Genomic DNA, 25,850 nt, shown 5'->3' on the forward strand with positions numbered 1-25,850 from the left:
CATAGCCTGAATGAAGGCACTGTTGGAGGTTACACCTATCTGGGAGAAAAGAAAAAAAGGCAATGAAAGAGAAGTGGACTGTGATTATATGGTTTGAAGGAACTGGACGTTTTGAAAGGGCACAGAGGAAACAGGGAGAATGAAATCAGGTACTGGGATCATTACTCAAATATCCAAGAAGGAAATCACTCCCACAATAAAATCAATGCAAAAGTTGGATGGAGACTATGCCTTGCTAATCAGTCCCCAGCACAAAGGTGCCTCTCATAGCAGTTTGATTAACCTTTCTTTTTGTCTATAGTTCTCTTCCCAATACCTGCTCCCTAGTTTGGAGAAAATACTGCTAATTCACTAAACCTTCACTCAGCAGGAGATGAGGTGAACAGATTCACAGCAAATGCTGTGTTAGCAGAAAAGGCACCTGCAGATCCCACATGCTGTGTAAGGGTCATCTTAGGGCAGCAGAGCCCTGAGCAAAAGTGACACATGCGCTGGAATTAAAAGTGACATTTTTCACCACCTCTGATGTCCCAAATCATCTTACGGGACACATCCAAAGCTCAGGGAAACAATCCTCAGCAAATATCTTTATGTGTTAAACTGTTGTCAAGATCTTTCAATTCTATACCACCTGAGGAAGTCTGATTTTGTCACTATAAAGTCATTTAAAGATTGCTTTTAAAGAGTGGTTCTGTGTAACCCAGGGAGTGCACCTCAAATGGACTGCTCAAGGCTTTTTGCTTAACTTAGTTCCATTAAATGATTTTCCCCTTGACTTAGATCAAAGTAAGGAGCCTACTCATAAAACCTCCAATCGACACCAAACTTGGTCTGAATAAGCATCAGAAATACTCAAGAGAGACCCAGGGCAAGTTGCAGAAATTGTCTGAAATGGTAAAAACACTTCTGTGCAAGTTCAAAGAACTACCTGTATAAGTGGATGCAATATGGGGCAGCAGAATCACACCAAAGGGTAAGAAACTTACTCAGGGGTAAAACGAATGACAAACTAAACAAAAACCCACGTGAAAATGCTGAAGAAAGATCTCCTCCAGTGATACAATTAACAAAGCCGGATGTAAGCAATAATCTGGGGGCCATATAAAACAGACATTCAGCTCTTGAGACAGAACAGCAACTTGGAAAACACTCAGCTGAGAGAAACAGAAAGCAAAGGAATTACAAGAATGTGACCCAGCAAAAAAAGCTTAAAGGAATCAGTTTTCTTTAACTTCCAAAAGAAGGGGGTGGAGACATAACACATCAGACACAGAAAGGAGTTTCACAGAGATTGTCCTTATTTATTCTGTCTTTGGCAACAGCAACATGACTATCTCAAGCTATTTGCAGCAAACCTGGATATTCTGTAGGCTTTTGGCATCACACTGGAACAGCTTTCCCAGAGGAACTCTGAAATCTCTCACTACATCCCATACTAAACACTCAGGATTCAAGCAGCATATGCCAATGAGATTCATATTCATATCCCTTCTAAACCTGCATTCCTGATTCCAAACATCCCGAACTAGCTTCAGAAACTAAGGATAATCAAGTATGACTGATTCCAAACGGTCATTAAACCAAGAAGTTGAGAGAAAGCAGCTCTCAACTTGCAAAAACACCTATTCCCTCCTTTCTCAAAATAAGTTGTAGGGATTTCTCTAAAACCAAGGTGGTTTTGATCCACCACCACAGTACAGCTCTGCTCCAGCAGCAAATTCTCCACAAGGTCCAGGTCACACACTGAAGAAACTTGAGTACAGAGCAGCCCCTTCCCCATAGGTGTAGCAGCACAGAAGTAATAACAGAGCTCAATCCCACTGCAACATGCTGCCCACTAACCTGAGCATCCTTATTCCCCATAACTCTTCACAGGGAGGTGAAATACCTGTACTGAGCCACTCATTCTGTGCAAAAAAAAAAAAAAAAAGGATTTCAAAGCAAGCTCAGAAAGCCGTACCTGCGCCGTTTCACACACACACCAGACTAGCAGTGGTCACAGCAATGAGGAAAGACAAGGCTGGCACCACCAGCCCTCAGCCCACAACCTCCTGTCCTGCCAGAACACACCCTGTTGGGAAGGGCAGGGGGATGCTTTTGACTCAGCCAAAGAAGTGGCCTTCTTTGTCACCACGGGTCAAAGTACGTTGGAGAAGCTCTCCAGGAAAAGCATGCCCAGTGTGTTGCTCCTTCAGAACTCGGAGCTGCTGAGCCCAGGAAGGTCAGTGAGGGCTCATCTTTATGACCTCTCACATTAAAGGCTTTTGCAAGCCATATCAAACCCCAGGAAAGAGCAAAGCTTAGACATCATATTAAGTATGAACAGTGACTCCTAAAAGCTGTTTGTGCAAACTGCCTGAGACAAATGCCAGCAGTATCAGCCTGCTATTCCTACACGGCAGGGTCCCTGATCACCACATCAAAGCTCTGCAGCATCACTATGCTAATCAGAGAACTCAGTCAGACAGAAGCCATGGCAATCTAAACGTCCTGTGAACATGCTCTAGTGCTGCAAAAAATAATAAATCAAGGACCACATCTTTGGGACAGCCTTGCTGAGGCTCCACAAAAGTCCTGTCTGGAGCTCAGGCTGAGTTTGATCGTGACATTGCACATAGGTCTGTGGCAATTGTAGGAAACGGCAAAACAATGTCACTCAATGGAGATTCAGCAAGCAAGGGTGATTCTGTTCTCACAACCTCTTCACAGGGACTAGCCACCAGTTTGTTACTCGGCTAGTGCAAGGTGAAGGAAACTGGCAAATGATTTTTGAAAAGTTAATTTTTCATTGAAACCTATGTTAGGATTAAGAAAATACCCCAAACAACAAAACAAAACAAAATACAACTCAAATTTTGTATTACAGTCATCCCTGGATTTTGGCACTCCAAAGCAGAACCCATATCCCCGGGACTTCCCTTTTACCAGTGAATTAGCAGAAAATTAGGTTTTAGTCTATATGCTCCCTAACCAACTCCCATTTTACCCAGTCAGCCAGGCTGTCCTCAGAGTTCTCTCCTGACACCTGACTGCGGAGAAACCATCACCCAAAAAAAGAGGAAAAGGGATTAACGAGTGAAAGAAACCATTCCCCCGCCCTTACTTGAGGAGCAGGTCTGGAACCGGGCTCGGCGCAGAAGGCGACAACGTCAGCTAGGAGACATCGCGACGGCGGGACCTGTGGAGGGAGGATGCGCTGGCACAGCCGGGACAAAGTCTGGCTGTAAATGGGGTTCTGCCTCTCCTCCCTCAGCTGGTTCAGCCCCGGCCCCGCCAGCAGCGCTGACTCCCCTTCCCCGGGCACGCCTCCAGCGAGGCCACGCCACCGGACCCCCCTCCACAACCTCAGAGCCCTGCAAACTCGTACACCCGCAGCTTCCCCGCCCGCGGGGGCCGGGCTGTTCCTTTCCTCTCCTCGCCGCCCCGCCACACACCTGTAGGTCGTGCCCCAGTCCCACGCTCCCCGGCGCCCCGTCCGCGACCCGAGGGGATCCCACTGGGCCATCGTCCCACAGCGCACATGCTCCCAGTCCCGGTTCCCCACGGCCTGGCCTCACCGGGTGGGCGCTCAGTCCCTCCAGTGCGACGAGCCTGGATACGCAGGGAACATGGGGCACAGTCACACTGCGGCAAGTAGGTTGCCGGCACCTACCTACTGGGCAGGCAGGTGGGTGGGTGGGTAGGTGAGGCTGGACGCGGAGCGGCGCGGCCCCGGCCCTGGCCCCAGCCTCACCAGCAGACCCTCCCCGAGGGGCAGAGGGCGCGGCCCCTTTAAAGGCGCCAGTGATGTCACGGCCACGCGCGCCGCGCTCCCCCGGGAGCACAACAAGAGTCACGCTCGCAGCCGCCGGGGCGGCGGGGGGCGGGGCCGCGCGGCACTCACCAATGAGCGGCCGTCCCGCTCCGGAGGCCACGCCCCTCGTAGCGTCACGCCGTCGTTGCCCGCCTCGCCCCTCCCGGCCCGTTGCTTGAGCGCGCGGCCCGGCCCGGTCCGAGGATGCGGGAAGGGCTGGCGCTGCCCGGGGGCCCCGGCGCCGCCCCGGTGCCCGGCTTCCTGGCCAAGCTCTGGGCGCTGGTGGAGGACCCGCAGAGCGACGACGTCATCTGCTGGAGCAGGGTGAGGGCAGCTTGCGGGGCCGTGGCCCGGTTGGGCACCGCCGCCTGTGGGGCGGGGAGTTGGGGCTGGCCGTGAAGGGCGGTAGGACCGGGGCGACACAAAGCAGGGGCCGGAATGGGAGGAGGTGGGCCAGGTCCGCGAGGCCTTGCGGGCAGGGCGGGGGGCGGCGTGGCCCCACTGCGGGAGCGGGACCCGGACCCGGGGCGGTGGGGCCTGCTGCGTCGCTGGGGCGGCGGCGGGAAGGCCCCGCGTCTCTCTGGAGAAGCTTGCAGATCGAGGAATAGCAAAAGCTCCCGGCCGGCTCAGTACAGAGGCCACCCTGGGTTGGGGGTTCGTGTTCAGGGATCCCGGCGTGCCCCAGCACTTCGGCGGGAAGAGCCCGCTGTCGGTGACAGCGTGGGCGAGACAGGCACGGAGGCAGTGGCGGTGCCGGACGCTGCTCCGGACCCCGCCGCGGCGGGGTTGCTCTGCCTGCACGGGGACACTCGTGGCGGTCACTGGGATCTGTGAGGGCCGAGTGGCGCTCGTCCTAGTGTCCCAGTCCCTGGTTAATAGCTCATAGCGTCATCAGCTGAGCGGAAAAGGCTCCTCACAAAGTAATTAACTTTCCTTTTGTGTCCCCCGAGCTGAGGGAGTTCGGCCCTGCTGTGTCCACACGTGCCCCCAGGCACTCCACAGTGCAGGCTGCTGGGGATCTGACACTAACATCAAGTTTGGCTTTGTCCCCGGTCATTTGTCAGTCCGTAGGCTTCTCCACTCTTTTTTTTTTTTTCCCCGAGGTTTGGCCTTTACAGAAGCAGGATGAGAAGAACCCCAGTATTTTTGTTCTCGTTATGAGCAGCCTAAAAGTGATACAGAAAGACCTGCCGCTTCCAGGAAGTTTGAGCTGGTGAACGTGATGAATTCGAAACCGGTTGTGTCACCGTTAAGGGTTTTCACCAGCGGGTTGCGAAGTCTGAACTTTCAGCCGCTGTCCGGCGTTACTGGTTATTTTTAGTGGTGACATAGTGCATACAATGGAAGAATCTCGTCAGGAGCTGGGCAGCTCTGAGCAGGGCAGAGAAAAGCCCTCTAGTGGCACCGGTTCCATTGTGCTCTGTGTCCTGGGAATGAGGAGAGCAGCAGATAGGCTTTAGAGCGACTTTTTGGTTTTTTTTCTTTTGGATTAAAATGAAAACTTCAGGGCATTCGAAAAACAACAACAACCAAACAAAACCCAACACACAGCATTCACTGGGGTGTGTTGTGTAACGTTTTAGGGTTCAAACTTTTCAGTGCAGTCCCAAATGCTCACACAGACAACTCTCTTTGCCAGTGTTTTGCTCTTCCCCGTTGCAGGATCTGTCTCTGTTGATTTATGATATTGATTTCTGAGCAACACCTTAGGAAAGCTGTGCTCGGTCTCTGATTTGTCCCTCTCCTTATTTCCTAGAATGGTGAGAACTTCTGCATTCTGGATGAGCAGAGGTTTGCCAAGGAGCTGCTCCCCAAGTACTTCAAACACAACAATATCTCCAGCTTCATACGACAGCTTAACATGTGTAAGCACCAGCTGCTCTTATGCATTTTCTGCTACTTGGCATCAATCTGCATTTCTTTAAACCGTTTGACCTGTCAGGTTTTTCATCCCTGAGAACATGAATTCTGGTCTTGAGTTTGCTTTGCAAAAGGAAGGAATCACAGCAGAGTTTGGCTTAGTCTTTGTTTTCTGAATTTCATTTCTGGGGCCTGTTAAGAGACAACCATAAAAATATTGTTTCATCTGCTGATACCTAAGGCTTGGGTAGAGTTTGCTGGGCTCCAGTGGTAATGGTGTCCTGGTTTAACCCCAGCCAGCAACTGAGCCTCACACAGCCACTCAGTCACTCTCCACTTCCTAGAACAGGTCAATTGCTAAAATAAAGTATAAAGATGACAACAACAGTAACTGTAATGAAAAGGAATATAACAAAGAACTAAAACCGAAGCAAGACAAGTGATGCACAGTGCTGTTACTTCCCCTCTGCTGACCAATGCCTCAGCAGCAATCATCCTCTCTCAGCTGATTCCCCCCTAGTTTATGTATTGGCCATGACATCTTATGATATGGAATATCCCCTTGGCTAGTTTGACTCTGCTCTCCTGGTCATGCCCCCTCCCAGCTCCTCCTGCACCTGCTCACTGGCAGAGCACAGGAAACTGAAAATCCTTAACTTGGGGTTAAGTGCTACTTAGCAACAACCAAAACATCAGTGTGTTACCAACATTATTCTGAATCCAAACCACAGCACTGCACCAGCTACTAGGGAGCGAATTAACTCTATCCCAGCCAAAACAAAGACAAATGGTAAAGCAAACTTGTGCATAGCCAGAGGAACAAAGGTCTTATCTACACCCATGCATCTAGTATGTGAAAAAAAAAAAATGCTTAGGTCATGCTGTTGCCTGCGTTGCTGTGTTGGAACAAGGTTAGTCATGTGATGGATCAAGCTGGGCTAAGTTTCTCATTTTGTTTTCCATGCTCAACTTGCCAGCATCATGTAGCATCCATTATATAACACGTGTACAGGCAAAGAAGCTGGAGCAAAGTGGTAATTCAGGGCTCCAACACGCAGCAGGAGTGGTTGTTTCGCAGTAGGTTGAGCTATGTGAGTGTACAAACACCACAGAGATGGCTGCCTCATTTAGAATTTCTTTGCAAACGAAGGAGGAGGAACTCCCTGTCCTTGCCCTGTGGGTTTGCCTGATCTCTCTAGTTGATTTTGTCAGGCATGAGAGATGAAACACTTAGCCTTGTGACAGAGAGTGGGTGCTGCTGGTTGTGTCAGGTGTTGAGACTCCATCACTAAAGTGTCAAAAGATGGTGCAAAGCAGCAGTTATCAGTTGCCTTGTGGCAAAGGTAAATGCTAATACACAAATACTCCTATGAAGTTGTAGAGTGCAAGGGCTGCCTCCTTTTCCTGCTGGACCTGTCCTGGCTTTGAGTAAAGTTTTCTAAAGATAGCACTGTTGGGCTGCAGTGAAACTGGAATACATTATAACTATGCTAAAAACTTGAATGGATGGAGATATGGATTGTTTGTCAGCTCTGTGTTGCATCTGCCCTGTGGTATTTGAAGCAGTGATGGAAACAGAGCTGCTATGTCTTGTCTCATGGTATGGAGAAGGTACCCTGTGTGCTTATATTTGCACAGGCTGAGAGCTATTTTCTTTTCCTTAGGTTGTTCTGTAGTGGTACATGACAGCATTTGTTCTGATACATAGCTGTGTTAGGGTTAAAGGCATGAAAGGGAAGGTGCACCATTCCACTGCTTCACTGGGGCAGAATTTTATTCAAGATGTCCTAATAAATTTAATTCTTACCTAACTTCTGTGATTATTTGGACATCTCCTCCTTGCCTGAAGGCACTAGCTGACCTCTGCCATGGAGGCTGTTGGTACAGCCTGTGAAGTGGTTTGATGGTGTGGATGTGTTCTCTACCTGTGAAGATTGCAGCAGTCAAATCATTTAGCACCAAAGAAAAGCAACTTTGGCTGGGTTTTGTGGTTTCTGCTCCCAGTGACTGTAGTGCTGAAGGTATTTCAGTAGCCTTGGGGTTTTCATTAGCTTTGTGTTGTAACAGTCAGCTTTGAACTGGAAGAAATGACTTTGTGAATACCTCTCCACAGATGGTTTCAGGAAGGTGATTGCTCTTGAGAATGGCATGATAACAGCAGAGAAAAGCTCAGTCATTGAGTTCCAGCACCCTTTCTTCAAGCAAGGGAAGGCACATTTACTGGAAAACATCAAGCGCAAGGTACAGTCAAAGCATGCATTCACTTCACTTTGTCCTGGAAAGCTTATCAAGAGCATGTTTGGGGGTTCCAAATGCTTTACAGCTGCCAAAAAATGCCATGGGAACAAAGATTGTGTATCATAATGCAAGCCTTTAACTCCCTCTCGAATGTCAGTCTGATAGTTGGCTTGACCTCCTCATGTCAGCTCTTAGACAAAACACACCCAGCTGTTGTTCAGCAGTGCATTGTAGCAGGACCACATTCTCCGGAGCTGTCAAACTAGAAAGTTTTTTCTACAGGATTGCAGCTTGGCATGGTCTTCAATTCTGCCAGCATAGTAGGGTTGGAAAGAGTTTTCAGAGTGAAATAGGTATAAGGGAATACATTCCCATCTGGTGCTCATTGAAAGTGATCAGTTGATCTAGACAAGCTTGCATAAATTTTGTTGCTCCCCCAAAGCTGTCGCCACTAAGCTACATCTTTATTAGTGCTTTTTGGTTTTTATTTGTACATCCAGGCCTTGTCTGACCTGTTTCTGCAAAGATAATTTATCCTCTCTTGGCGCATTACAGCCTGTAATATCCTGGCTGCCAGAGGAAGAGAGTATCATGATATGTTATGTTGACACCTGAACTGCAGAATCTTTTTAGGACCTCATAATGTGGTGGCTACATTGCCCAAGTTAATAAAAGCACAGGGTGGGCTGGGGAGGCACAATTGTGTTTTGATTGATTCTTCACTGAGCTGTGTCTGCTCAGAATCACAATTGATTAGACAGAGCCTTGCAGTCGCCTCTCTGGCTCGGGCCTGTGCTCCTCCCTGCTGCTTTCATCACCAACCAGTGCTGGCATGCTCGCCTGGCTGCTGTGTCGGGGCGGTCAGGGTGGTGTTATGTATGGCACCGTGTGTCCCAGGGGTGTTGTGCTGGGTGGAGTGCTCTAGATGGAAAGACAAAAGCTCAGTTGGTGCCAAGGACGTTCACAGGGAAGTGTTGAACAGGCTGGTGAAATGTGCTCTCTGTTGCACAGGAAATGTGGGTGATTTCTTACAAAACATTCCTTCGTTTTTCTTGCTCTTTTACCGTCTGGAATGGAGTCAAGTTCCAGTGCTTGCCATAAACTGCATTTCAAGTCTCTAACAGGAATGCAGATTTGAATGCAACACTTTGTTGAGTCATAGAATGGTTTGGTGGGAAAGGACCTTTAAAGGTCCTCTAGTCCAACCTCCCTGTAGTGAGCAGGGGCATCTCCAACTAGATCAGGCTGCTCAGTCTCATCCAACCTCAGCTGGGGCATCTACCACCTCTGTGAATAACCTGGGCCTGTGTCTCACAACCCTCAACATTAAAAATTTCTTCCCTATCTACATCTCCCCTCTTGTAGTTTCAAACCATCACCTCTCATCCTATCATAGCAGGACCTGCTAAAAAGTCTCTCCCCATGCTTCTTGTAGGCCCCTTTAAGTACTGAAAGGCTGCAGTAAGGTATCCCAAGGTCTCACCATCCATCCTTGCCTATTTGTCTACTCCTTTTTAGATTTAGCTCTGCTGCTGTGCTTCAGTCTTGACACTCTTATTATCCAGTTAGAGACTGAAGGAGCAGTTTCTGGCACTTAGACAGAATGTTTTAATTCTAGTCCTTTTTTTAGAAGCAGGCTGACTGCATTTGGAATTTTCTACCTACTGCCTGCATCCTTTGAGTGCCTTCCCCATAGAAAGGTGCTATGTTGAGGAGAAATCAGACAGCCATGAGTCTCATTTGGGATACAACTCCTGTACCTTAGCATAAGGTATTACCTGCATGGACTAGTGAAGCATCTACAAATGTAGACAGAGGGGAGGACTGTCAGGCCAGTCAGGATGGACCCTTTGTAGCACTGGATGATGTTAAGAAAGTTGTTAGTTATTTCTATGGAGTGATTACAAAATGATGTTCTGTTTCATCATGAAGTGGTGAAATGTTATTTGATAACACCATAGATGCGTTTCTGATCATCCCATTCTCCTTTGGAAAACTAAAAAAAAAAAAAAAAAGGGATCTATGAGCCAACCTGCATGGCAGTTATTTAGCACTTCTCCTCCCCCTTGGAATTTAGTAGAATACTAAGAAAAATCATAGCATGCTCTAGGTTGGAAGGGACCTGGTGCTTATCTGGTGTGACTCCACTTGGTCCAGTTATGTTCAGTGTTTGGCTAAAGGATTTTTCAAGTGATGTTCACAAAACCTGGGTATGTCCTTCAGATGAGTGATGCACCAGATCTGTTTCACAATCCTGCATTGTATGTTAGCTACCAAAGCCACCATCCAAGAGGGCTGCTGAAGGAATCAGGAGACTTTCTATGTGGAAATGTGGGATGGAGAGTGAACTTTTTACTTTCTAATGACTCGTCCACCACCATTTGAAGAGGTGGCATTCAAGGATTCTGCTGTGGGCAGAAGACCACTTTGGACTCTGACTTTCAGGAGGCAAGCCTCTGTTGTTTTGGGATGACACTGAGCAGAGAGGCAATAGGAGAAACATCAATATGAGGATCTGCAGTTCTGGTGATGGAGACAAATTTTCAAATGGAGTAGGATGCGCTGAATTGGACATCTTACCCCCAGTAACTTCATATAAATTTGTTCTTCCTGTGCTGGCAGATTCACCTACACCCAAAAGGAATATGATTATCTTGTTCTTGCTCCACTATCAGTTCTGTGTTTTGCTCTTGGCTGGTGTCTTGCTCCTTGACACTAGAGGGCAAGCTGGCACTAGACCTGTCAGAGAAGCCCCCAGGGAAGGCTGTGTTCAAACAGTGATAGGTTTTTATCGTGAATGACAGTGGTGAATCTCCTGTGCTGTTCCCATGTTTTATTGACATCTTGTGGTTTTGCATACAGTGCAGGCTGTCCTGGGGACTGCCATCTACAGCAGTCACCATGGTTTGTGACACACAAGAGTTATGGTATTACCCAATCTTCTAATAGGGTTTGTCCCTGTTCTTCTACAGACTAACTGCACTGTTCCTGTTGAAAGGGGTCTGCAAGGCACTGTATTAAGTCATGTATTACCTGGTCCTGTTGTAGGTATCTGCAGTAAGGACTGAGGATCTCAAGGTCTGTACGGAGGATTTGCACAAAGTACTCTCTGAAGTCCAAGAAATGAGAGAGCAGCAGAACAACATGGATGTCAGGCTGGCTAACATGAAGAGGTAGACTCCATGTGTTTCAGAGGCACCTATACATTGAATGTTGCTTTACCTCATAGAGGTTAACTCTAAATGTGGGTTCATTTCAACTGCAAACAGGTGAAGCCATATTTTTTTTTTCCCCTAAGAATTCTCAATCCACCCCACACAACATTCTGAGTCTCAAGTTTGTCTTTATAATTCAGTTACAGACCAGACAGTAAGACTGGGAGTTCGTTGACTATCTTGAGATTTCATTTTGGTTGCCATCACCTGTAGAAATTTTTCAGGAATATCAAAGCAGTTCCTTTCCTAAACACAGCACAGGGCCAGATGTAGTGAGGGAAAAGTAGTCTTTGGGTTTCTTTCTAATTGAAAGTGGACTTTGCACATCCTCATCTCTGTTCCCTCAGATCCTTTTTGTATAGGCACTGGTAATACATTCAGATCATTGCTATGCAAGCAGGTGTTGACCAAAGCTAGGAGATACCTTCACTCCACTCCCTCTGTTCCTTAAAACAAACACAAAACTCACCTTCAGAAACAAACTTTGAATATGTTCTGAGGTGGCCTGATTTACACTCAGGCTGTTTTGAAACACCAAGTCTTTATTCTAAAGCTTTGAGGGAATATCTCAGATCAAGGTTATTGGTGAAGCAACAGAAGATGAGAGTGTCCTTATTAGTGAATGTTTGGTCCTGCCTGATGGCAAATGGAGTTAATTTAACCCACAGTTCAGGCTAGTGGCTCAGATTAACTGATTCAGTTACTCACAGAAGGAATGTTGCCATTGGTCCTACAAGGTACTGTGAAAGTTTGAAAGCTGTAAAACTAGAGCGTATCAAGTAAACTCTGTTCATCCTCTGTCTTCTGATTTATTCTGCATTGCAGAGAAAATAAGGCCCTGTGGAAAGAAGTGGCAGTTCTAAGGCAGAAGCACAGTCAACAACAGAAGCTGCTGTCTAAGGTACCATTGCAGCATCTTCAGTGCTACCATCCTTACTCCTGCCTCTGCGATACTTGCTGGCATTCTTTGCTTATGTAGAATGACAAATGACACAGAGCTGAACAGGCTATATTAATACAGCATAAAGAAAATGTTCACAGTTCCCGAGTCTCACAATAGTAGCACAGCAAGGAACCACGAGCAAAATGCTAAGGAATGAAGTGGTAGTGAAAAGGATTTCAGTGTGTTTGAAAACCTCAGTGAATCTTACTTGGAGAGAAGTCAGTAAATCGAGCTGGCCTGGGGTAAACGTGGGGCTGGAGGCAGTGCACAGTCACAGGAGCCTGAAAAGAGAGATTGCAGGCACATGGAATGGAGTCTGTGACAGATGTTGGACTTAGACCACTCAAGAAATCATCTTGGAACTCAGAAACTGTAGGAGCTTCTGCACTGAAACAAATTTTCTCTGTTTTATGCTTTGATTGTTTCTGGTCTGGAATCCTCTGGTGACTTAACAGTGTTACATTACTTCAAAAACCAACAAGTGTTCAAGTGGAATACTTTTTCAATGCCCTTTGTAACTATCATTTTGATTTTTTTTTTTTTTTAAGACCTGAACACAAATGGATTTTTAATTTGCCTATTAATTCCAGTCACAGAGCTACATAATTCTGTAGGAAAATCTGAATGAACAATTTGAGGATTGCTGTACTGACCTCTTGGTTTTGGTTTCTTTGTTTTTCCTTTCTAGATTCTTCAATTTATACTGAGTTTGATGCGAGGAAATTATATTGTTGGGGTCAAAAGAAAAAGGTAATTGCTGGATAGGTCACCAAGCAGTGTCAGATGTGAATTGCAGGGATAAATCCGCTTCTAAAGGCAAGATACTTAGAGTGGATGAAGAATATTTTTTTTATCGCTGGTATATTCAAATTTGACAAAGCTGCTGTAAGTTGAATAAAGCATGAAGTAAAGATTTTCTCTCCACTAAAAACATGGGTGGGAAAAGAACGTGCTATACAGTTTAAATTGCAAAGGGCACACTGATCAGAAATAGCAGAAGGCAACTCAAAACATCCAAATGTGACTGGCTTGCTCAAATCAAAGAGCACATTTAGCATGCAGCCTGTCTGCAGTACACTAAAACCAGTTCCAAACACCAGCTTCCTTACAAGTGGAAGAATGATCTTACTACTGCTGCACACGTTTGGCTTTGCTACAGCCTTTTACTAGGGATTTATTTACTAAAGCTGTGTTGTGTCTCAGGTCTCTGACAGATGCTGCAGGTGCTTCACCTTCCAAGTACAGTCGGCAGTATGTTCGGATTCCTGTGGAGAGCGGCCAAGCAGTAAGTCAGATCCTCCCAGGGGCTGGGCAGGACACAGGGATCTCTCCTATGGAGAAAGACTGAGAGAACTGGGGCTGTTCAGTCTTGAGAAGAGAAGGCTGAGAGGGAATCTTACTAAACACCTGAGGGGTGGGTGTCAAGATGAAGGTGATGGTCTCTTTTTTGGTGGTGCCCAGTGATAGGACAAGGAACAACAGGTACAAGCTAAAACACAGGAGGTTCTACCTCAACACAAAGAGACATTTCTGTACTGTCAGGCTGCTGGAGCAGGCTGCCCAGAGGTTGTGGGGTCTCCTTTTCCAGAGACAATGAAAACCCATCTGGATGCCTTCCTGTACAGCCTTCCCTAGGTGATCCTGCTTTGAATCAATTTTTGGATCAGTCTCTTCTAGCCCCTAACGTTCTGCGATTCTTCCTTATAACTATTAATATCCTAATCTTCTACAATCTATCTCTATTTCGAACTGGACAGCTTTAAAGCATTGCTGTCTGTAAAATCATCTCAACCGGTACAAGAGTCAAAGGTGAAATAGGAAAGAGAAGCTGCCAGGAAAATGGAGCTTCCTATCAAATAAGGCAGACCCTTTGAGTTACTCATCCTGTTTGTCTACCCTGCAGATGGCTTTTTCTGAACATAATGCAGATGATGAGGATGGAAATGGTTCAGGTCTCATCATCCGAGATATCACAGACACACTGGAAAATGCCACTGATGGACTCCTTGCTGTGGCACACACGAGTGGCAAAGCCAGGTAGGTTTAAAGGGTGTGAAATACTTACGCTTAGGTCATTAACTAGTTAGTGATGTTACCATGAGTGATCCCTCTGAACTCAGCCACTCTGAACTTTCACTCTGCTTGTCCATGACAGGCCTGTGTGTAGGCTGCCTTTTTACAGCATAGAGCATTGGTGGTGATCAGCAAAGCTTTTTAAGAGCTTCTGTCTCTTCAGCAGTGCCTGAAGGCCTGGCAAGCTGATTGGCACTGCAGGTTTGATTTGCTGAGGCTTTTCTATTCATTCAACAAATAAGCACATGCTTAATTTTTCAGCTGATTAGGAACCTGAATGTATATGTAGGTTACCAATAAACAGTCCAAAAAGGCATGGAGGTTACTCATAGACCAACCAAGATAGGTGGTTTTATCTCTAGTTTCAGCCCTACTCTGGCTAATATTGTATCTAAGCAGTGCTGAAGGGGAGGTGTTCTTTTGTGTGGCATCAGATTCTTGTGAAAACACATCTTAGTTGTTAATGTCCAGAGTGAAATATGGGCCAATTTGGAATCTTTTTATTTCCAGAGACACAATGTTGGGAGCTTCCCTGCTGTCAGGTTTCCTTACAGTATTTTGCTGCTTTTTGGCCCAGCAAAATCACAGAATCACAGAATTAACCAAGTTGGAAAAGACCTTCAAGATCATCAAGTCCAACCTATCACCCAACACCATCTAATCAACTAAACCATGGCACTAAGTTCCTCAAATGGGATGTTTTGTTCTGAGACATGCAACCTGTATGGGCTGTAATAAAAGGTTCTTCATGTGCCCTTAGGAAGGGACTTTTCTTCTTTTTTCCTAAAGACCAGTTGGTGGTTTGAGCCCTTGATTGGCTTGACCTTGTCCTGTATTAAAATTTGAGACGCTAAACTTGCCCTGAGTGGTAATAGAGTTGATGAATTCTCCCGTGTGTTGCTTCTCTCTGTGCTGTAGAGAGTCGCAGGCAGCTCTGGATCCTGGCTTACCTCTTTGTCAAGTGTCACAGCTGAACGAGTTAAATTGTGCAGACCCCATCCCACCAGTTCATATAAGTGATGTCAACAAACCCAGTGAACCAGGAAGTGCTGCTGTGGAGCTCCATACTGCACAGCCTAATGCTCCAGAAGACCCTGTGTCAGTGATTGACTCCATCTTGAATGAGAACAACTCTGGGAACCAAAGCGATCCTTTGCTGGACAGGTATTCACTTGTTTCTGGAAACTGTTGTGCTCTTGTCATTTTGTGGGATCTTCTCAAAGTTTTGGAGGATGTGTTTAGCAGAACACTGGTTTAATACTGATTTCTCAGAGTTCCCAGCTCTGCCCTGGCCCCTGAGCTTTATGGGTACCATCATTTGTGTGGCTGCAGGGTCAGCTGGATTAAGGAACAAAGCTTGTTTTTTTTTTTCTTCTGCCAGCTCTTCTGCTGCGGTTAACTTCAAGTAGAAAGTCCTGAAGTGATGTGTCAGAGCACTCTGAATCATGGAATCATAGCATGGTTTAGGTTGGAAGGGGCCTTAAAGATCACCTAGTACAACCCCTCTGCCATGGACAGGGGCACTGTCCACTATACCAGCTTGTTCAAATCACACCCGGCCTCCTCTGGAACAAGAATGGGATATCTACCACCTCTCTGGACAACCTATTCTAATGCCTCACCACCTTCAAAGTCAAGAGCTTCTTCCTTAGATCTAATATAAATGAGCATGCAGCAGAGAGCAGAGTTCAGTGCTGACACCATGTATGCACATTCCTTTCCGTGTCATTGACTGTCCTCCTGCCCACTGTCCTTGGAAACGTCTGGAGAGGGACTGTTTACAAAGGCCTCTAGTGATAGGATGAAGGACAATGGTTTGAAATTAGAGAAGAGATTTAGATTGGACATTAGGAGCAAGTTCTGCACCATAAAGGGTGGTGGAACACTGCAACAGGAGGGTAGTTCAGGCCCCATCCCTGGAGATACTCAAGGTGAGGCTCGACAAGGCTCTGAGCAACCTGCTCTAGTGGAGGATGTCCCTGCTGACTGCAGGGGGGTTGGACTGGATGACCTCAGGAGGTCCCTTCCAACCCAAACCATTCTATGATGGTTCAGAATAGGAAGTGTTTCCTCAGATCCAGATTATTTCCATCCCTTTGCTTATCATTAATTGTCCCCAGGACATCAGACCTTAATTCAAGCAGACATTGGGTTGTAGTCTGGGATCTGAGACCATTCAAAAGACAGTAAAATGAAGGAGGAAGTGGGTATGGAAGTAGGAATTGCTTTTTGCTATGGTAACTGTTATTATACTCGCTGTTCAGCCTTCCTTGTACCTGTTCTCCAAAGAGCTGGACCATGACACGTGGCACAGGATTGTGGTTTCATTCATCTGACAATAAGCTGTTCTGGTTCAGCTTTCACCTTGCCCTGCAGCAGTAATAACTGAGAGGTTAGCAGATCATGTCTGAGAGTTCTTCCTGCCTCATGGTGCAGCAGTAGGCCCTGAGTGCTGGCCATTTCTGACAGTGCTGGATCATTTTGTCTTTGTAGAGAAGAAATTCAGGATTTTCTCAACTGCATTGATGCCAGCCTCGAAGAGCTGCAAGCGATGCTCTCTGGGAAGCAGTACAGCTTTGGTTCTGAAGCTTTCAGTGATGTGAGTGCCTCTTTACTTTCTCTGCTTTCTGAAAAAATAACCAGTTTAGGTTGTGTCATGAAGTTTTACTGGTTTGTTCCATCTTCTAATGGGCCAGAGGGGGGGAAATCCTGAAAAGCAAGTAGTTGTGGAACAACACAGAGTCAGCATAGGAGTCTGACAGTGTAGAAGGTTCATCTAGTGTTTCTGTTATGTATAACTGAAGGGAAAGGAGGAGGAAATAATTGTCTCACTTCTCAGGCTTTTGTCACATATGATCACATCCTGACTATGTGTTTGATTATGCTTCATGATATAGAATGAAACTCAGCCATATACCTGAATTGCTTGGAAATGCAGTGTCCTCCTTCTGTGACCTGTTTACTGCCACAGGTTGAAAATACATAGCTCTAAGCCACCTTCCCTGTGCTGCAGTGAGTGAAGTGATGTGCTGGGGAGCTTTCTGAACTTTTGATTAAGAGCCTTACTGTCTGACATCCAGTCTCTCTTTATTTTCAGACGTTTAATTCTGAGCTGCCAGCCCTGGACATGAACTTGATGGAAACCTCTCCTGGTATGGAAAATGTAAGAATAAGAGTTTCTTCTATGTTGGGGAGGGTTAATACAATGCTGAGAGCTTTTGGCTGATGCAGTTTGAGGGTAGGGACTGGAATGATAACCCAGAGTGAACCTCCCATTCTATCTGGTCCTGCTGACTTGAAGTTTCCAGTTATCACTATTGGCATTTTAGAACTGAAGCAGGTTCTCAAGATCACTCCAAGTCTTATGTTCCTACCTGCAGTAATACACTCAGTGAACTCATGTTTAGCAGTGTTATTCCAATAATACAGACTGAAATCATTCTTCTGCTTTGGAAGGTAAAGTATTTTCTAGTCAGGAGCCTCTTTGTCTTTAAGTTTGTCTGTATTTCACCTTGCCACCTTCTGAGAGCTCTTGTTCGCTGGCCCTCAGGTGCCACAATGGGCTCACTGGTCAACTGTTTTAATTTCTCTTCCCTCCTTCTTTCTCCTTTAAGTTATTAATCAGTCAAGGAGACATGGAATTTGTGGTGGTTGTGGTGTATTCTGCATTACTCTCTGCATTTTCATTCAGATTTCAGACTTGGCAGAGGGCACTGAAGATCTGGGAGCAGCCGGTGAGAGAGAAACAGCAGGAAGCAAAGGTGGGCAAGAAGGAACACTGAGAGCTGTGACAAACTCCTCCAAAACTGTGTGTTGAATTGGAATTGTTGTAGCCTATAATATGGTTTATCTCCTCCTGTGGTCTGGGCTTTAAATGCTTGTGAAGACTGGAATGTTCCTCTGATCTCGATGAAGCTGTGCCTCAGCCTTAGGAGGCCCCATCCTGTGCCCCGGTGTTAACTGTTTCCCCTTGCTTATGCGTGACAGAGTGCCACAATAGGGAGCAGAACTGCACATGTCCCTGTGGAAGTGTCTCCTACATGGGCTACGACCCCCCCCCCAATGCAGTGCCACTCATTTTACCACTTCAGTGCTGCCATTGCATGCCATATGTGTTAGGGGCTTGGAGTGTGCTTCAGATGTTGATCCTAACAGCCACAGGAGCCTTCGCTCCCCTGCTGCAGCTGTGGATGTAGTCTGTCAGAGCTCAGCTGTGTGGTTTTCTTTAATCAAACCACGTTTTGAAGCAGCCTCTCCAGTTTTCCTTATCTTGAGTAAGAGCCTTCTCTTATGTGACACAGGAGCCTGGAGTTTAAACTGTCTGTTTTCCCTCAGATATGCAGCTGATACAGTACAGGGCCAATCCCCTGCTTTCATTATTTGAAGAGCTACCTTCCAGTGAAGCTACAGGGAAGACAGAGGATCCAAAAGACTTTCTGCTGCCCACCCTGGAGGAAAAACCTGCTCTTCCTGCTCCCTCAGGGAGTGGAACTGACTTACCACTAGCAGCTCCAGCCAGCCAGGCTGAGCCTCTGGATGCTCTGGGAATGGGTGATCCACCTCTGCTCTCAGAAGATGGGAATGGAGAGTATAAACTGTTCCCACTCTTGCTACTCAGTCCTGTTGCTAATTTCATAGAAGAGGCCTCTGAGATAGAAACTTCTTGAACTTCACATAAGATCTGCAGCTGGCTTAGTTGATGTGACAACGAAGAAATAGATCAGCCAGAAGTTTGATCTTTCCTCACCTGCTTCCTGGGTGTTCTATTCTGTACAGACAAAAGCAAGTTCTCTGTCTACAAGCAAAGAGCACATCTGTAAAAACAAACAAAAAAACTGCAAATGAGCTCAAAGCAAGAGCTGGTGGGAGTGAAGGCAGTGGGCAGAGGAGAACAACCACCTCCCTGTAGACATACCACATCATATTCCTTAACTTTTTATCCAATATCCTTATTGCCAGAGGAAATCTGTTTGTATCCTGTTTGTAAACTTTGGCTGGTGTTTTGGTTTTGTTTGTGTTTGGGTTTTGGGTTGTTTTTTGTTTTGTTTTTTAGTAGCTGGATAGCTCTGTGGTGTGTCATATTTTAAACATGAGTTGTGTTCTTTCTGAGAGGCTGTTCCAGTAGGTGGCTTGTCTGGAGTTGGTTGGTTTTATTTTTTTAAGTGGTTTGTTTTGGTGTTTTTTTTATTTGAGGTATTTTGATAGTTTGTGGCTGCAATTGTTTGCATCTGCTTAGATCACTTCCGTATTCCTAGATTTGCTGCTAGGTACAGGGAACATTTTTCCTATGGAAAAGGACATTTTAACTGTGGAATATTACTTTGTAACATGCTAAGCCACCTCCATTGCCACGGGCTGTAGGTGTTGTGGTCGGAAGCGCTCACCACCCTGCGTAACGCTGGTTTCTCATGCACATTGCATGGCGGTTCTAGGGTAACTTGCACCTAGCTCACAGGTCCTGTGTCCTCAGATGCTGAGTTCAAAATGATTCACATCTAGCAAAATCCAGCAGCTGTCCTTAAAAGTGGGGGGGGGGGGGGGAAAGGAGTCATGGGGGTAACGTTGGGTATAACATGGAGATTTCTTTTCCGCTTGCAGTAGTGATTTGTTCACCTGACCCTGTGTGAGCACTGGACTTCTTACTGCATTGTCTGCTTGTGGAACCTTAAAGCTGAATTCAGCAGATGCATCTGAGTCCTTTGACAGCAGATGACAAAAGCTAGTGTCTGCTTAACCAAAAGTTCTTTCCACAAAATTTCTTTCTATGCTGTTTTCCTAACTCCTTTGAGCAACTGTACCGCAGGCATCAGCCTCTGCTGTCAGGTCCTCTTTCACCACTACCAAGGTTGTAGCAATCACCACTAGCCCACACAGACCTGAAATATGAAACACAACAGGAAACAGTGCTTTTGGGGCTGGAAAAGGCCTGGAGATGGGTAGAAAACCCATTGTATCACACCATATATTTCCTACCAGCACAATTACTTCAATTTTTTTTCCAGTTTTAGGAATTCAGGCTTTGTCCTCTGAGGTTTCTGAATTACTAAGTTTTGAGTTCTTTTATATTCACGAATTGAAGGTGATTTGATATCTGGAGCCTATTAGATAATGCATGTTATCCATGCTGACCTTAATTGTCAGCTCTTTTGAGTGGCAGAGGAGGATCTTGCTACCAACTGTATGTGTGTGATGCCTTCAAAATGTTGTTTTATTCCCAGGCTTCTGTAGCTGTTCTTTACCTTGTGACCCTTCATCTTTGTACATTTTGAATTGCTTATTGTTAAGTATGTCATATTCTAGCCTTTTCTAGTGTTTCTTTTTGCTTTCTTGAGACAGAGGGCTGAAGAGTCTCAAGTTTTCATGAGCTAAAGGGGGAGGGAGCAGTGAGTGAATTCCTATCTGTTTTGAGCTCTGAGTTGTATCATTTCTTCCCAAAGGCCTCAGTTTTGCCACAAGTGAAACAGTAAACAAGAGACTTGTCTCCACCAAAGAGCACAGAAGAAAACAAAGTCACTTGAGCACCTGAACTTCTGTCACTCTCAGCTCATGAATAGGTTGGACTGCAGTATAGTTTCTGTTACAGATTAGTCATGTTCTTCCATCATGAAGTCCTCTGGTCTCAGTGCATCTCCCCGTCAGATACTTGATCTGATTGCATAATCATTTTTAATACACTTTCTCTCTTAAGAAAACTGCAAATAAAAAACTTGTGCATTTGTGTCTGGTTTATGTCCTGGTCTAGGAAAAATGTTTCTTTGTGCAAGTTTCCTAAGAAAGATGGCAGTGGAAAGGGGAAGGCTGAATAGCAAGACAAACCCACATGCTGAAGTAATTAAAGGCAAGAATTACAAAACCATTACTGTGTTTCTTGTACATTCTTTGTGTGTGTGTGTGTGTGTGTGTGTTCCTGTGTGTGCCAACACTTCCCAAACCTGTTTACTGTATTTTTTTTCAGTGCTCTCTGGGGGATATCTTGCAGCTGCTGCTTGTTCAGAACTAACTGAAATGAGAAGGTTTATATTGGTGTCTGTGTTCAGAGCTGTCTGCCTGAGTAAGAGAAGTTTAGGTTTATTATTAACCCATATTCATCATACCATGCAATCAAACCTTGTAGGAATGGGACTGACCCTGTCGGGCCAGGTCAGCTTTGGCCATTTCTTCATTGCCTGTATGCAGGTGGCTTGCTGGGAGCCAGCCCTCCTGGTTGAGGGCACCTGATACTGTTTTTTCATGAGTGGTCATGTGGAAGCTCAAAATACTGTGTTGGGTGCTAGAGAGAAATAGATTTGTGGTGAAAAGGTCCCCAGTGACAACCTGAAGCCATGATGAATCTTGTGTGCTGTAAAATGGCAGCATCAGGAACCACTTTCAGGAACCTGCTATACAAACAAGTGCTGCTGGGGAAGTCGCCACCAAGTCCCACAGTCAGCAAAACAAATGTCAATGCTATTTCAAAGGAGCAAGTGTCCTTAAATCCTCTGATGTTACTCAGAGGATACCTCTGCTCCTCTGAGTACTGCAAGAGGTTTGTATAAACACAAATCAGCTGAAGTGAATCCATGGGAGGTGAAAGGATGAACACCATTAGGGCAAAAGTAATGGAAAACTCTGGACACCCTCAGCTATGCGGCTAAGTGTAGCAGCCTTCTGTCCCCTCTACCAGCCTGGAGCAGTGGATGGGGTACTGTCAAAGTCCTGGAGGATGAAATGGCATTAAGTTGGTAAGAGTCCAGAAGGTTTGGGGTATACTTACTTCCTCTGTAGCTGTATTTGTCTCCAAAGCTGACGTATTTTCTGTCATAGGAGCACCCAATGTACTCACTCACCCCCCTGGCGAACATTTCTCTGTCTCCTCCCATCCTGTCTGTACCAAAAAGACAATCTTTCCATTTCAGTTTACATCATCAGCTGGTATATTTAAGCTAGATGTTCACCATCTTCTCTTTCCTTCATAGAAAGGGTCTGAGTATCCTCTGGTATTTATTTATGCCTTCTTCCTTTAATGTTCCTTCTATTCTGATTTCTAGATTCATTGTTACTTACCTGTTTATTTACAAAAGAAAACACTGAAACCAACAATTCTCTTCCAGAGCCATTGCCCTGTTCTCTCCTGTGTTTTTTCACCAACAAGTTTGAACTCTAGTCTGTACCTCTTCCTGACTATACTCTTGGAGATGGTGTGAAAGCTCTCCAGGGTCCCTGTTGCTTACTCATAACTTGTGGTCCCAGGTTGTAGGATCCCAGCCTCAGCTTTGTACCTGCTGCCCTGCAGCCAGCATGTCAGCTTTTGGCTGTTTGATCAGTTCTTGCTGCTGTGGTACCCACACCAGCCCTTCCCTTCTCTCAGGCTTTTGTAACTCACTGCCTGGTCAAACCTTCCCAGCCCTCTTGGGAAACAAGGGGAAGAGCAGCCAACTACAACATAAATTCTGCTGGGTCTCTTTTTACCACCTTTTCCCTTTCTCCTTTTTCCTTTTGGAGACAAGTTAACTCTTCAGTTGGGGTGAGAGACCCATATTACTCTTGCCCTGTTTGCCAGCTCACATGGCTGTGACTCAGCCCAAAGGCTGTGCAAGTGTCCCCGTGCCTGTGTGTGGGGCTTGCCAGGCCCCTGCCCTGGCATTGCCTCACTGTCCCTTCCCAAAGAGCCATTTGTCACCAGGGCACTGCCAGCTGCACCAGAGCCAGTATTCTTTATAAACTCCAGTAAGAAAGGAGCCCAAGCTCCATAAGGTATTGATTAAAACACTATCTACTGGAGATAAAGTGAGGCGGGAACAGGAAACGGCACAGATCGATCTCAGTGGCAGGCAGGCCTCTGATCTGGGCAGAGCAGGCTGCACACAGCCTGTGCCAAGGTTAACCCACACCGTGGGCTCTACGGTTGGTGCAGGATTTTCCTAGAAGTGAAGACCTCTGCTCCTCCTTTCCACTGCCAAGGCAAAGAACGTTTATACGAAAACGTGCCGCTCTGCTTCGAGATAAGGACAGGCAGTGGGGCTGGGAGCCAAGGACAGGCTCCCACATTACGATGGGCTGGCCAAGCCTGCCTGCAGCCCAGTGGCGTCTGCAGCACGGAGATATCTGCGGCAGAGATAGCAGCGCAGCGATAGGGGCAGCACAGCTCTGCCCGAGGCCCCGTGGCGGATGTGGATACGGTGGGTGCGGAGCCGTCGGCAGCTGCCTGGGTCACAAACCCCTGGTTGTGCAGGGCAGGCCAATCAGGACCAGCACACTGCTCCTACTGGCTCTGTAACGAGGATGTGCTCCTGCGCCCACGGTTGCCTCACTACAGTAATGCAAGTTTCCTTCCTCCTCCAGCACCAACGTGTACCGCTGCCACTTCTACTTCTCGGGTTTGGTGTCTGTATGGTGGAAGGAAGAGAGTTGCTTCTCCTGTGTGTCTGCTTCCATGTGCTGAGCACTCACAGAGCACACCCAGGCGTGGGAAGTGCTGTGAGAAAGTGAAAAGTGCCCCTCACATGCTCCTTTCATAACTATTTTACATACTGTTCCAGACCAGCCCTCCCCACCCAGATCGCATCAGCCTAGCCACCAAGTTTTATCTCCTGTTGCTGTGCACTTACTAACACACAGCTTCCCAGAAGATGAGAAAAACTTTGATCTGTCTCCCCTGGACTGTACAGTGCTACCTCCTGCTTTGCTCTCTCCCAAAACCAAGACTGCCCTGTTGAAAAGTACTGTTCATGTTATCACAGTGTTCCAAAGCAAGAGATTGCTAGCAAGGGTCTTCTTAGCATGTAGGTATTTGTGCCTGCATCATATGAAGGAGATGACATTTCTCCTGCCACTGTCCACCCCACCAAAAAAAAGTAAATACAAATACATAAGTAAATATCTACACAGCTTTGCTTTTGTCAGGCAGTTTGCGTTTTACCTTCCTAATTGGTACATATCCTGCTAGAGATGGGTTCCAGTCTGACTTACTCTGAGTCAGTTTATGCTTCTTTCCAGCTGCTGTCTTCCCCAGGAAGAGGTTTCATTAATTGGAACTGAACACATTCTCTTCTGTTTTTGAACCAAGAAATATGTGACTACTGCAACCCACATAAGCTTTTCCCCTTTCTCCCCGTCCCAGTGACTGCAGGCTGGAGTTGCACCTCATGGAGAATATCTGAGGGAAGAAGACAGATCTAGAGGGGAGGAGCATGTCCAGATCCCAAAACCTCTAGGATCTCTGTGAACCTTCTTCTCAGCTTTATCAAGCTGGGTATTTCCAGAAGCATTAGACCTTAAGCTGGTAAGCTGCCCTCTTTAATTACAGCTGTAGCTGCAAATATAGTAGATGATAAGAAATCAATTGAACAGATGATTCTCTAGGCTGTGGCTGATAGACAGCAATGAGGATATAAAGATTTTCTAAGCAAATAAAGGCATGAAAATTATGTGTAGTAAAATCACCAGCTTCAGGGAAACAGAACGTTATACCATGAAAATAATTAAATTCAACTCTCATGATTAGGTCCATGCCACTGTCCCTAAAAATCCCACTTCTACATGCTTTTAATCCCCATTGTTTTGCAGAATGAAGGATCAGTTACCCTAAGCAAGCAAAATCTGTAGCAGCAAGGCATCACAATGAGAGCAAACACCTCAAAAGGAAAGGAGCAATATAACATCAGAGCTCCCAGGGACACTGTATACACAAATCTCCTGGTATCAGTGTTAAATTACACAGCTTAATGAAGCTGCCAACAAATGACAGCAGAGGTGGAGCTGTCTTTAAGCCGTATATAAACTATAAGAAACATTTTTTCCCCCCCTCATTGCCGCTACTTCAGCACCAGGCAGGCAGCACCGATCGCTCTGCTATCCTGCACTACACCTCTACGGGCACTAAACTTGTCTCACCCACGTTAAAGGAAGGTTGTACTTCAGAACATGGGCCTGGATTTTACTGACTGTGTTTGATCATTCTGATGACTTGCCTTTGAGGGCTGCACGGTGAATTTGGATGCAACGATAGCAGTATGCTCATGTTGATTTAGCTGAATGGGATGGAGCAGAAGAGATTCCTGCCAGCAGAACATAAGAAAAATAAAGGGCAGGAAAAGGCAAGTAAACTCTCTTGAAGATAATGTTTCAGTAGAGAACAGGCACTTCACCTCAATTGCTTAATAACACAGATTAACTATAACCAATATTACCCTTAATTAAAACAGCACATCTCATTACTAGTAAAAAAAAAAAAATCACAACTTCATAGTCTCAAAGACTCTTTTCCTTTGATAAATTCGGGGTTTTTTTCCCTCTTTAGGGGTAGAAATTCTTACCTGTTCCCAAAGCAGTCTTCAGGGAAGTGCAGGTGCATGCAGCCCTAAGCCATGGTTTTAATTGAGTGCAATTAATCAATTCAGCCAAGCAGCTAAATTGGGAGCAAAGGCGATCAGCCTGTGAGAGAAGGTGGGGTGGTCAAACCAGGTGTTTGCAGCTTTGGGTTTAGCTGTGCCTGGCTATGCTCCCTACCTCTGAACTGGGATATAATAATATAGAATAGACTGTAAGTGACCTGCAACAATTATCTGTCTCATACTGGCAACATAAAGGGTGCCTCATGAATCTTTCTTTAAAAGACAGTGGTGAGCTTCACAGGAAAGCTGGTAAGAAAATGGAGAGTGAGGACCTTGCTTGTCCAGCTCCTTAAGGAAACTCTCTTAGGCCTTCTTGTATGTAGCATGTTAAAGCTTACTTTTTAGAAAGCAGTGCA

General features: G+C 46.0%; 1 protein-coding gene across 1 annotated transcript; it reads left to right on the forward strand.

Moving 5' to 3' along the window:
- Positions 1–3,997: 3,997 nt before the first annotated feature.
- LOC128972551 (heat shock factor protein 3) lies at positions 3,998–19,594 on the forward strand. Its single transcript, XM_054388591.1, has 13 exons — positions 3,998–4,117; positions 5,550–5,658; positions 7,767–7,894; positions 10,940–11,064; positions 11,932–12,007; positions 12,738–12,799; positions 13,253–13,334; positions 13,953–14,086; positions 15,041–15,286; positions 16,616–16,721; positions 17,220–17,285; positions 17,814–17,883; positions 18,458–19,594. The coding sequence occupies exons 1-13, from the start codon at positions 3,998–4,000 to the stop codon at positions 18,787–18,789; spliced, it is 1,656 nt and encodes a 551-aa protein (XP_054244566.1). The 3' UTR covers positions 18,790–19,594.
- Positions 19,595–25,850: the final 6,256 nt, after the last annotated feature.

The sequence above is a fragment of the Indicator indicator genome, chromosome 17 (assembly GCF_027791375.1).
Source record: "Indicator indicator isolate 239-I01 chromosome 17, UM_Iind_1.1, whole genome shotgun sequence".
NCBI classification, from domain to species: domain Eukaryota; kingdom Metazoa; phylum Chordata; class Aves; order Piciformes; family Indicatoridae; genus Indicator; species Indicator indicator.